At 39.9% G+C, this 13,235-nt stretch overlaps 1 protein-coding gene across 1 annotated transcript in view; it reads left to right on the top strand.

Annotated features, from left to right (window-relative positions):
• The window catches only part of LOC128353273 (pleckstrin homology domain-containing family A member 5-like), a 267,029-nt gene that overhangs the window by 246,097 nt on the left and 7,697 nt on the right, over positions 1-13,235 (top strand). The window contains exons 21-28 of the mRNA XM_053313967.1: positions 274-375; positions 840-948; positions 1,153-1,196; positions 3,027-3,224; positions 5,519-5,651; positions 7,806-7,927; positions 9,145-9,336; positions 9,415-9,570. Coding sequence (XP_053169942.1) covers positions 274-375; positions 840-948; positions 1,153-1,196; positions 3,027-3,224; positions 5,519-5,651; positions 7,806-7,927; positions 9,145-9,336; positions 9,415-9,570 — 1,056 coding nt within the window. The remainder of the gene's footprint in view (positions 1-273; positions 376-839; positions 949-1,152; positions 1,197-3,026; positions 3,225-5,518; positions 5,652-7,805; positions 7,928-9,144; positions 9,337-9,414; positions 9,571-13,235) is intronic.

The raw sequence follows: 13,235 nt of genomic DNA, 5'->3' as shown, positions 1-13,235 counted from the left end.
ACATTATAATGGCAAGAGTAAGTCACAAAATGACCCAGTATAGTAGTATATCTCTGGAACACTGACGCTCTCTTCATTCTTATAGACATTTACTGTGTTTAAACCATGTGGACATACAGTACAGCTGTGAAGTTCACAGTGTTAGAGGGTACAGAGATATACATAAAAGAAATAGGAGCAAATAAGAAGACAGGTTTTTTTAGGGAAGCAGTGTTTTAGGCACATGCACACACAGTCCAATGACCCTGACGTTGGCTGGTGTCCTGCTTTCAGGAATTGGAGCGTTCCTGGAGGGAGTACGACAGGTTGGAGGCGGATGTGACTCTGGCCAAGTCCAACCTGCTGGAGCAGCTGGAGGCCCTGGGCAGCCCACAGGTAAGACACACATATCCATGCATAAACAAACACACACCTTTACTGCAGTGTTCAAGTTTTTAACAGCACTGACGTCACACCTATAAAATTTTGCTCAGGAGGGTTTTTTCCTCATTTTTTAATATTTAACATGTATTTTATATTCCAAAATCTACATGAACTAATGAATACATTTTCAAATGAGAGATAAATCGATCTCCCTTATAAATCATGTCAGTATCCATGAAAAACAGCTGGACTTAGATTTTGGTGCTTAATGGGAACACTTACCCTAACAGCTGAAACATTGGTTAGAAAATTAGAAATTAATCAGAAAGTAGTCAAATGCAATAAGTTACATTATTTTGATGACGTCATTGAAATAGTTACATTACTTATTACATTTTAAATAGAGTAACTAGTAATCTGTAACCTATAACATTTCCAAAGTAACCTTCCCAACCGTATTTTTTGTGTATCTTCAGACAGAACCTCCCAGCCAGCGGCACATCCAGATCCAGAAGGAGCTGTGGAGGATCCAGGATGTGGTGGAGGCTCTGACTAAAAACAAACCACAGCGGAGCACAGACGGCGGTAAGTGTCTGTAACAGATCACAGAGTTGCTGCCATTATTGCACTAAAGAAATGATGAGGAGGATCAATCTGACGCAACTCTCCTCTATGATGTAAAATGTAAATGTAGTCACATGACTAAAATGAGGACAGATAGCTTTGCAACATAAGCTTCAGCTGGTTTCTTTTGTGATAGAAAATGACAATGACTGTTTTTTTTCGCAGGTTTTCCTGGTTCCAAACCACTCTCCAGCATACAGAAGAACGAGGTAAAATACAGCCTAAAAACTACACTCACTCTCAGCGCTTAAAATGTGCTTTAGCCTCTGGCTCTTATGTGTCTTAAAAATCATCTCTGAATATGGAACGAGCCTGTGATTTTGCCAGAAGTAAAATGAACGTGGGTGTAATGGTACATGCATTATAAAAGCGGCTATGTTGGAGTGACCTACTGTTAAACTAACAACTTGTTTGCTAAATAGTTTGCATGGAGCACAATCTGAATGTCTTTGAAAGTTTTAGCCAATTAACTACAAATTGTGTATGTTTTACAGGCCATTTTACAAAGCACACTAGGGGTGTTTTCAAATCTGTGTTTAGTTTAAATGAAACTCTGGTTGGTTTTCCTCCTTAGTATGATTTGTTTGATCAGATCCGATCTCACAGCAAACTCAGGTGCAGACCAAAGCAACCGAACAGATACCCTGGAAAATCAGTCAGGTCACAAAATAATTCTGGAGTTGTTCATTTGAAGTGGGAAGGCAATCCGACCTCAGTCTGAAAGTTTGAGCTAAATGGCTCCAGCTGCACTATACATGCTGGGATGTGGAGCAATTAAATCAACAATTACTGTCTGACCATTGATGTATTATAAGAACTTTATAACTGACTCGAAGATGGATCACTTAATTGAATGAAAATTGCTCATCTGGCACATGAGCCAAAAAAGTTTTTAGCTTCTGCATTGTGCAGCCCACTGAATATGCACATTAGTGTTTCTCCTGCTGGCCCCACCCACAAATTCCAGCTTGGCCCACAGACTGGAACGATATCACAGATTTTTAAATATTTCGCTAGGCTCAAGGAAAGTTTTACATATATGAAACCTTAATGGATTAAAAATGTATAATACAAAGAGTTATTAATTTACCTTATTTGCAATTAGGTAAAGGTGTAAAAATACCCATTGACCTGCAGGTGATTTTTTTTGCTGCAATGCCACAAGTGGCCACTGAGAAGAAATTGGCAGCAAAGCTGAACAGTGGTGCCATATCCTGTTCTCTTATTACGTCCATGGTTACAAACTGGACGAACAATGAATTACGTTGTCTTTTGTTTGTTTTCAGTCCTGTCCCAGATACATCTGACCAATAAGAGGAGAAAACGTTCTTGAGTGGCTTTTAGTGATGCATTTTTGTTGGTCAAACAAAGTGTAATAACTCATTCACTGATTTGTTCCAGAGTAAACTTCTGTTTAGGTTTGACAACACCCTAAATGCTTTGATTAATTTCCTACCATGCACATCTAAATGAATTTGATGAATCTTGAAATTGGAGATTTGACAGAAGCTAAATTTAAGATTAAAAAAAGCCTTGTCATGATATATTCATGATTTTCATTCATTCATGAGTTTCCTGTGGGTGCTCAGTTGTCACCACATAATATATGTATGGAACTTATGTGATGAGGTGAAAGATGGGAAGCTGCTTTTCTTAGAGTTCAGGTGAAGTCTGTAGTGGAAAGTACTCACACTGACCAGTATTTTAATCTTAACTCCAGCCACCACTGCAACATATAAGGACCCTCTTACACAGACCAAAATATCTTGTCAGTGTATCTTGTCAAGACGATGAAAGAAGCTAGTAACTAGACCGTGAGTTAAGTTGTCCGAAGTCTTTTTATCCTTTTCATGATGTCCAAAACATTCTTTGACTTGTGGGTTTCATTTTCAGACAGTGTAACTCTATACTTTACATGTATGGCAGCCAATAGTCAACATGTTCTTGAACACCAACAACAAGTACCTCATGACAAACAGTGCACTCCACTGGTACCATAGTTTCTTTGCAATGACACCAGCTGTGTTAACTGTCAACAGGCAGTGACGCTGCTGCCACTCAGTCCTCTCAAGGAGGGCGAGAGCGTGCCCCCCCGCCCGCCCCTCCCCCAGTACTACGACTCATCAGAGCGCCCCCCTCACGTGCCCCCCTACCACTCACACACCAGCGGCCGTCTGCCCCTCCACACGCACCGTCCCGAAGACCGCAAGCCTGGCTCCAGGAACGGAGCGCACAGCGTAAGAACCGCTGCGAACGTTCACGCCCCCCCCCCTCCCATCTTGCTCCCTCCATCCACACCTTTTGGTTTGGTTGTTGCTGTGAACCACCATCGATCAGCACGCTGAACCTCTGCATCTGAACTACTTCATTTCAGAGGACATAACCACATTGACATGAATTCTCATCATTTTCACCTTTCAACTTGACAAGCTGAAGTGACCCATTTCCTCAACACGTGCCATTAAACAAATTTTATTTATTTCAGTGGGGTTTTTTTTCTTTCTTCCCTGCAATCCATCCTCCATCCAGCCATCATTGTCACTCTCCTACAGTGTCTTGTACTGGCCTGTCCTGGTACATGTATTCATATGTGGAATATCATCATCATAAGAATTTTTTTGGTTTATACATGCATCTCTTGAGTGTATCTTGCCTTCTACCTTGAATACAGCATGTAGTTCTTAAAGTCAGTTGCACCAGCTTTTTAAAGTTCAAACATAGCATGATTGTTACCAACTAAAAATATATGCATGACTCTATAGAAAAAACATATTTTGCTTTGTTCACACTTTTTTGCTGTCTACATAATTCCATAGTTGTTATTTCATAGTTAGCTATAAAATAATAGAAATAAAGAAAAAACATTGAATGAGAAGATGTTTAAGTACTTTTGATTGGTACGGTATACAGTGAACCCTCGTTTATCGCGGGGGTTACGTTCCAAAAAGAACCCGCGATAGGCGAAATCCGTGAAGTAGTCAGCTTTATTTTTTACAATTATTATACAATACAATACTGTACTATAGAATGAAACCAAAGATCAAAACCTGTTTTCAGGCCCAAGCATTTGTTTAAGAAATAAAAATTTAAACGTTTTCTTACAAATAACTATGACAGGTTTTAGAAATACTGTAAAATAATAATTTTAATAATCAATACGAGGTTGGACACATTGTGACTGACGCGTATTTCACAGTTCCTCTGACTCCGCTCCGCTGTAGTCTTTTTCTACTGAAGGCTGTGGTGCAGGTGTCTTTTTCTACTGAAGGCTGTGGTGCAGGTATCTTTTTCTACTGGAGGCTGTGGTGCAGGGGTCTTTTTCTACTGAAGGCTGTGGTGCAGGGGTCTTTTTCTACTGGAGGCTGTGGTGCAGGTGTCTTTTTCTACTGAAGGCTGTGGTGCAGGTGTCTTTTTCTACTGAAGGCTGTGGTGCAGGTGTCTTTTTCTACTGAAGGCTGTGGTGCAGGTGTCTTTTTCCGAGAGAAGAACATAGTTATGGGTAGTTGTTAGCGCTCTTTTTTCTTCTTGGCAAGAAGATTCTTATAAACAGACATGCCACCCTCGTCGACATTGTGGGTTTTGTCATGGAGAAAATTGCAAACGTAAATTTGTCAAGCTGTACAGACTGTTGACATTGGTCTACAGTCCCTTAGCCAATCAGGATGCAGAACACAATGCACTGTAAAAAAAAGCATAAAAAATCTGCACTAAAAAAATCCGCGAAACAGTGAAGCTGCGAAAGGTGAACCGTGTTATAGCGAGGGTTCACTGTATATCAACATATTTGACCCAATACTTTATCAAAAGTTACTGTTTAATAATGATCTAAACTGGGAATATTTTATATTCCACAAAATAACACAACATAGCCTGTAATGCTACAATTATTTCCTACATAGTTTATTACTTTTGATTGGACAAGAATATTAGTGATTCCACATTACCGAAGACATCTCTTAAGGGTTAGGGTTAGGGTTAGCAATCTGATCTAGTTTGATACTAGATGGTAGTTACTAATAACATAGGACAAACCTTACACACTAACTTAAGCATGAATTTACAAATGGCTGGTGTGACCACATAACTCCTTTATGCCTGTGCTATTTTAGCACCATGAAGAACACACTGGTTCCTTTGAGGATACACAGAGGCTGTCAGTTGGATACCTTGCATCCTGAAGTCTGGCTATTTCATGTTTTTACATAAGACCAAGGCAAAAATGTGTGTCTGTGTTATTTACTTGCACATCACCTTCTCTACAACACCTTCATTTGTCCTTGTGTCTTTTTTAAGTCTTGAACAGAAGAGTAGAAATAATCAATAGAAGGATAGGACTTATGATAAATGGGGAGGGTTAAAATAAAGTGTTACACCTGTTCCTGAAAAAATTGGGAGATACAAGGTTTTCACACAACAACAAGAAGACACCATCCGAATCAACTGGTTCATGTAATAGTGCCACCAAAGAACTGCTAAAAACTCTCACAGTTTCTTTTCTGACTCTGAGTCTTCTCTGACTTCACTTTAACAGCAAGCTCCAGACTACCGGCTGTATAAGAGCGAGCCCGAGCTGACCACAGTAAAGGAGGAGGTGGATGAGGCCAACGGCGAAGACAAAGACAAGACCGACACTGCTGCTGACAGTAAAGAGACCGTCTCCAAAGGTACTTCTTGACTCACATAAAACTCACTTTCTTGCACTTTTGAACATTCCACCTTTCACTAATGCCCAAATACTGTTCTCCTATCAGGACTTCTGAGCATTTACATTACCTTTTGTTCTCTAGTCCAGTGCTGAACCATGTATTGTACTTGGATTTAGTTGTTTTCCAGTGTAAGCCCACTATATCAAAGGCAAACTCCACCGAAATCCTTTGCGTGTTAAATACTCAATGCTTGCAGGCATGGGAGGTGACTCTTAAAAGTTTCTAAATTGCTTCTTGGCTCAGGATGAAAGCTGTATTCAGCTTGGATAAACTCAGTCATTCATTTAAGTGTTTTTAATCTTTCTTTGACTGAGACTCTATTGACCTTTTCTTTGATTCATTGATTCCACAGTCTGATAGTGAAAGACAGAAAGAGCCTGAACACTAATGTTGAGATCTCTTCAAGATTACTAGAGTGAAGCAGAGCGATCTTTTGTCACATTTAAAACATGAGTAGATTAATTAGCACATTGGACCTACCTGAGTAGATGTTGGCAGATACATTCTTATTACTGCCTTCAGAACAAATTATCACTTAAAGCCCCTCATACCCTCTGCTGTCTTGCTTCTCTTTTTCTAGAAATAGTTATATGACTCTTTAATAAGATTAGGTCTCTACAGCCAAGGTAGCAACTCTGTGAGGCTATACTTAAGCACAGCAGTGTTTTGAGCTAAATGCTAACATTAGCATGCTAACATGCTCACAATGACAATGCTAACACACTGATGTTAAGCATTATGTTAACCCTGTCGACATTTACAGCTCTAAATTATAGGAATGGCATTAGTTTTGCAGATATTCTATCATAAATCAAAGTATTGGACAAATTGAAAAATTTTGACCTGGTAGCTGAATTTTGACTATGTGAAAAATAACTGCAAGTCACTGCAATTCTGTCTGAGAAGGACATTAATTTTATGCAAACCATCCAATAGGTAATGAGACATTTCTCTCAAATCCAAAACTTTCAAATTGCTGGTACCCCCAGAGCAAAGGTGTCAAAACTATTCCATAAAGGTTCATATGGCTGCAGGTTTTCATTTCAGCCAAGCAGGAGCACACCAGGCTCCACTCATTTAATCAACTAACCTCAGACAGTTGATTGGTCCAATTGTGTGCTCTTGATTGGTTAGAATAAAAACCTGCAGGCACATGGCCCTTTATGGAGTACTTTGGACATGGCTGCCCTGGAGGAAAAGTCAGGGGGTCGCCACTCATCATTAGGATCCGTGAATGGCTATACAAGACTCTGTGCCAATCCATCAAGTAGATGTTGAAATATATCATGGGATAAGTGACCTGCTGCTGCTAGAAGAAAAGTCAGGGGATTGCCAAAGTCATTAGGACATACCCTCTGAAGGCCAAGAAGGTCTGGACAAAATTCCAATGCAATCCAATGCAAAGTACCATAGCAGCATGGCTAAAAACTGAGGATGCAACAGTCGTGCAGTAGCAAGTGTTGTGAGATCAGGTTCAAATCCACTCTGCCACTGAATCATAACTCTATGTGAGCCTGGTTTCTGGTATTAAACCTATTAATCACAACGTCAAATACATGACTTTTTTTTTTTAAGTATATTTTTTCGGGCTTTTTTGCCTTTAATGGACAGGTTAGTAGAGATAGACAGGAAACAGGAGGCAGAGAGAGGGGGGAATGACACGCAGGATTCGAACCAGGGGCGCCTGCACGAGGACTGTAGCCTCTACACATGGGGCGGGTGCTCTACCCGCTAAGCTATGCTCAACCCCAAATACATGACATTTTGATTTTGAATTAAAGAGCAAACATCTCTCAGGCATAACTGAATGTTTCTAAATATATTGATGTATCGATTACGTAATATTTGGGATTTCTATCACATTCTTCACAATTTATTATTTGTACAACATAATTAGAAATGACTAAATAGAAATAAGGTTGATTGGTTCTATTCTAATTTAATTAAAAACACTTAGAACTTGCTGGTACACAGTCCCATTTGTGTTACTATATTTTGAGTCTTTTGTGAAATGGAGCGTGGTTAAATGTTCTGCCACAACATGAACAATTAGCCTGACCGCAGTGTTTGTTTGCTAACGTGTGACAGCTTTCCCTGCCTTCTCTCCAACAGTGCCCCCCTACCCGGTGGGCATCGTTCCTCCCAGAACGAAGTCTCCCATGAGCCCTCCTGAGTCCTCCACCATTGCCTCTTACGTCACTCTGAGGAAGACCAAGAAGCCTGAATCCAGATCAGTAAGTTTTGCCTCAAGCATCAACAGAAAGGGGGAAAAAAAGGTTGAGATTAAATGAACCAATTCCAATTCAGCAAACGTTGCAGAAGCAGCCTGGAGGAAAGCTATTTTTTTGAGTTTTTAGTGCGGGCACACATTCCTTAAGAGAAATGCTTAATCCATGACGGGATTACATCTGCATTTACAATCACACTTCACTCTCATTCACATCACACAGTATACTTGCTGTAGGAGCAATTTCTGCATATATTGAATGTTTGAGAGTGTTACCTGACACTTTTAGATCCACTGCTTTTCTTTACATCTCAGTGCAGGAAGTTTTTGTTCAGATCTCTGTCTCATGTTCTAAGTTGATTGAGAGGTCAAACATACTGTCTTCTTTTTTCTTTCATAAAATATCAAAAAGTCCCTTTGTATTTGTTATGTTGTATTTATGTAGTTATGGCCATAATCATCAAATAAAGATTAACATTAACATTGTGATTGAAATGAATGTATACATTCCTAAATGCAGGCTGGGGACTTAATGTACCTCAACACTACAGAGAGCCAGGCCTTTATTTGGAGCAGGTTTATATTAAAGACAGGCCTTTATTTCTGATTCCCTCTGTCCCCTCTGTCCCTCTGTCATATATACTGTCTTCTTTTTTCTTTTATAAGGGACCAAAAGTCAAAAAGACACCAAAAGTATTTCTAATTCCCTTTGCCCCTGATTAATGAATTAGTGAACGAAAATAGTATTTCTGTAGACTGAAACTTGAATGTTTGTCATAACACTTGTATTGGTTTTTCTCAGTGTTGTGGAAATGAGATACGTGCTAGAGTCTGTTTCTGACTTTCGTTCTGTTACATCAAGGTTGAAAATATAGATACACTGTAACCACAGATAAAGCTGCTCCACATTTACTCAAACACAGGATCTGATGTAACCCCCTGTGGTTGTTACTCCTACAGTCACCCACACTACACCTACACGACCATAAACCTTCACCTAGAGATTAAAAAACATCACTCAAAGCAAAACATCACAAGTCTAAATCTCTGCCAGTGAGACTCAGTGTTCAACAGTGTGAAAGACCTATTACATACATATTACTTATGAGATACCTTTGCTCTGGACAAAAAAGAACTGACCTGTTAACTAACATTAAGGCCAGTGAAGCAATTTAAAGATTCACCATTTAAAGAAAGAAACACATTGAGTCTTTTCCTGCGTAGGATCGTCCCAGAAGTGCGGTGGATCAGATAGGATTTGGGGAGCGAGAGGTGGGCAGAACGAGGATGAGCGTGGAGGAGCAGCTGGAGAGGATAAGGAGAAACCAGGAGGCATCATCGCTCCGAGAGAAGAAGAGAGAAACCCCATCCCGCTCGCCCTCCTTCAACAAAGAAAACCCCTTTATTATCATGCAGGTAACGTCACTTAATAAGTGTGAGCCTACGCTAAATGTTAAACTATCAGTTAACTCAAGTGTGTATGTGTGTGATCAGACCCGGGCCCATGCAGAGGGAGCTTGTGCAGACCCTGTGGAGCTGGAAGCGGCTCTGCAGCAGCTGAAGGTGGCTCACATTGAGCAGAGCAGGTCGACTGCTGAGGCTGCAGGGACTCACACTGAGAGAGCACTGACTGCACTACAGGTTCATGAGGTTTTTATTCAAATTTTCTCACATCATGGTCATAGGCACTTTCATTAATTCTGAATTTCAACCTCTGCTCTGACAACCGGTTCCAACTGTAGCATCATTTGACATCATCCAAACATTGTACACACTTTAAAGGTGAAATGTTGTGCTTTTTCCGGTTTTCAGGTGTTACTGTTACCTGTTACTATAGTTTGTTATAGTTTGTAATTTAGTGAAGTAGCCTCCCATGCCCCAGTGACACAACTTCCAGAATCTGACCAATCAGGACAGACTGGGCTCTTCAAGAGGGGGGCTTAAAGAGACAGGAGCTAAAACGGTATGTTTCAGACAGAGGCTGAACTGAGGTGCTGCGTAAAGGGCCAGTATAAGATATTCAAGTAGAGCCCCAGATTCAAAAATAAAGACCTGGAAATGCACATTATACGTCCTCTTTAAGCAAAGTTCTAAAAACTCAGCAAAAAAAATGCTAAGTATGTCTTTTATTAACTGTTAGGCAAAGATTCTGGTTTTATGTAAGAAGATTACCTAATCAGATTATGTAGAAAACCACATTTGTTGCACAGGCACAGAATGAAGCACTGTGTCTTAAATGGTGTAACACATTTAATAACAGACATAGTCAATAACCCTGTTTGTGTTGTGATTTAACTCAACTCATGCTGTTCATGTTGGCCCAGAATGCCAAATGGGGTCACACTATAAACTTCCCAGAAGATTTCACTTGAACAGTACACAATAGCAGAGAAAAGCCTTAAATACATACACTGCACAGTAACTTTGTCACGCTGTGTGTGTGTGTGTGTGTGTGTGTGTGTGTGTGTGTGTGTCAGTGATGTGCGGTGAGGTTCATGTCTGGTGAGGCACTGACTTCATCACAATCAGATTTACAAACATATGAACCCTACAGAGTACCTTATTCACCATTTGATTTGACCTCCTGCTTCGCTTGAAAATCCAGTTTACAAAACTGTTTTAATTTTGCTATGTAATCCTCCATACTGAAAAAAGGCCAGACAAGAAGGAAAAAAAACGGATGACTTGCCAACTTGCTCACTGTAGTTGTCGCTTACTGTCACTTATTCTGCAGCTAATGAGTCGTAATAAGAATCATTGGGATCAGGAGCGCCCCCTGCCATGAGGCCGGAGAACTGCGTGCCTCACTTAGTGACTTTTTGCAGCCGTGCTGCTCAGCACACGCAACACGCTACAAACACTGTACATTATATCATCAGCTAAACTATGGAAATTTAGTTCATATAGTAAAAGTGTTTGAACATGTTAATAGTGACATACAGAGAGACAGCTGTACAGCTGTACTGTCTCACTGCATAGCATGCCAGTTTAGTAAGCCGAGTCATTGCGCAATCCATGGTGAGGCTCATCTCGCTGCTGCCTCACTGCGCGTCTCTTTTCAGAGTTTGATCAGTACATGTGAAAATTCAGTGATTTTGAATTAAAAATAATCCGAAACTGGTAAAGTTAGATAGAAAATAACGTTATAGTGCAAATCACTGGACAAATATAACCATTTATTATTTTTTTCATTTTTAAGTCTTTTTCCATGAGGCACGGCCTCACCTGCCTCCCCTGACCGCACGTCACTGGTGTGTGTGTGTGTGTGTGTGTGTGTGTGTGTGTGTGTGACTATGTGTCTCTGCTGGCTGGCTGAGGTCATATTCAGACCTACATCAGCCTACATGAAAAAACAGAGTCATAGAGGCACAGTGGGGGTGGCAACACAGAGGGTCCTGCAAAAAACAATCGGGTCCTTCAGAAGAAAACAGGCTCTACTCTTGTAATAAGGCAATGTCATCAGGCTAGATGCTATGTTGACCAAGCACACAAGTTGCCTTTGCCCTTTACACATATTTCAACTAGTAAAAAGTACTGGCTAAGGTATAATCTTAAAAATATAACTCTGATGAGTGATTTGAAGTCCCAAATTAAGAGCTGGAATAAGTTTTTTGGCAAGTGGAAAGCTGCATTGTATGTGTTGCATTGGCCCTTTAAACATTTTTCAACTAGTAAAGAGTACTGGTGGATTGTCACCTTCTTTAATCTTTATTCTTTAATCTTTATTTGTATAGCGCCAACTCACAACAGAATTCATCTCAAGGCACTTTACATATAGAGCAGGTCTAGACTGTTCTCTTTTATATTTAAATTGCCTGTCTGTGTTTTGGCATCTGATAAAAAGATGCTTCAAATTGACACATCTGTTATTCAAACTGGACTTCTTGGATCATATTTCAGATGTGGCCCACACCGACACAGCCCCCCCTGCATTCATTTAACATAGGTCGGTCTGAATCCCTGCTAATCCTGGCTTTATTCATTCTACCTGGATAACTCTCTACAGGCCGACCCTACCAGCCAATTACTGTTCTTCCAACAATATTCTCTTATTAAGCACACAACAAACACAGTGTCTTAAAAATCACAGTATAACATAGAAAAGAACACTCTGCCTGTTCTATATCAGCTGGTTTTACTAAGTCTAAATAGCCATTAATGCTACTTATATTATCCTTCTAATCACTAATCTTATCCTTTAATTATATCAGTATTTTCACAGCCTGCATAGTCATATCTACAACCAAAGCTTAAACTATATTATTTAATCCTAGCAGACACTGTTAGGATTAAGTCCAATTTAAACCCTATACCGGTCATTCCCCACTGCCAGTCAGGTTGTTGTCTAACGAGCAGTTTGAGGTCACAGCTGATCAATCAACAATCCAGCTGTCATATGATTGGTTGTATTAGTGGTAGGCTGGACCTTTTTTATTTTTCCAGTCCCTGTCAAAATATCTGTTACAAAATATAGTACATTTTTAATTTCCTGTGTGAGGTAGTTTTCACTGCTATGGCAAAAACTGTAACCTAAACTAAGACTGCTGTGATATGAAACTAAATATGTCTCCAGTATTCATTCAGTAGTTACTCTGGTAACCTGTTATAGTGGTAACACTATATCATCATCTTGATCACTTGTTCTGAATAAGATGATCTATTAACCCTTAAGAGCCACACTTTCAAGTTATTTATGTTTATCACCCAAAGCAGTATAGTAGTAGTAACCTATTTTAACACAGTATTAGTCCAGCTTTCATTAAACTTAAAGACTGTGTAAAGTGAATTCAGACATTTTCTTCTAAACACATTAAATAGGTCATAAATGTATTTCTAAAAAAGGTGTAAAAAGCATTTCAACCATTTAGATTTGAATTGTGGAGCTAGGCTTCACAAACTGTGTTTCAACATTTCTGTGTTCAGGATTTAGTGGGCGGGTCTGAAAATCATAAACCCGCCCCTGCTGCTGTAGAGGTATAAATACATTCAGCACACACTACTACTACTACAGTCTACAGTTAGCCAGTTAGCTGAGTTAGTTGCTGAGCTAGCAGCTGAGTTAGCCACCGGGCTAGCAGCTGAGTTAGCAGCAGAAAGCTCTCAAACCTAGCATCCATGTTTCTGGTAGAGGTGGTGACTTTGATTGACAGGTGACACTTGGTAGGGGGCAGGGTTTCAGTGAACTCGACGGGCACGCCCACAGGTTTGGTAGCAGAGAAAGAGGCTGATTTTTACACAACTTTGAAGCCTAATTTCATATATTTGCCTCTTTTTTTTAATCATTCAAATTTGGCAGGGTGGTTAACAACACACTT

The sequence above is a fragment of the Scomber japonicus genome, chromosome 23 (assembly GCF_027409825.1).
Source record: "Scomber japonicus isolate fScoJap1 chromosome 23, fScoJap1.pri, whole genome shotgun sequence".
NCBI classification, from domain to species: Eukaryota; Metazoa; Chordata; class Actinopteri; order Scombriformes; family Scombridae; genus Scomber; species Scomber japonicus.
Note: the sequence above shows the minus strand (reverse complement) of the source record. Positions and strands in the feature narration are given on the sequence as shown.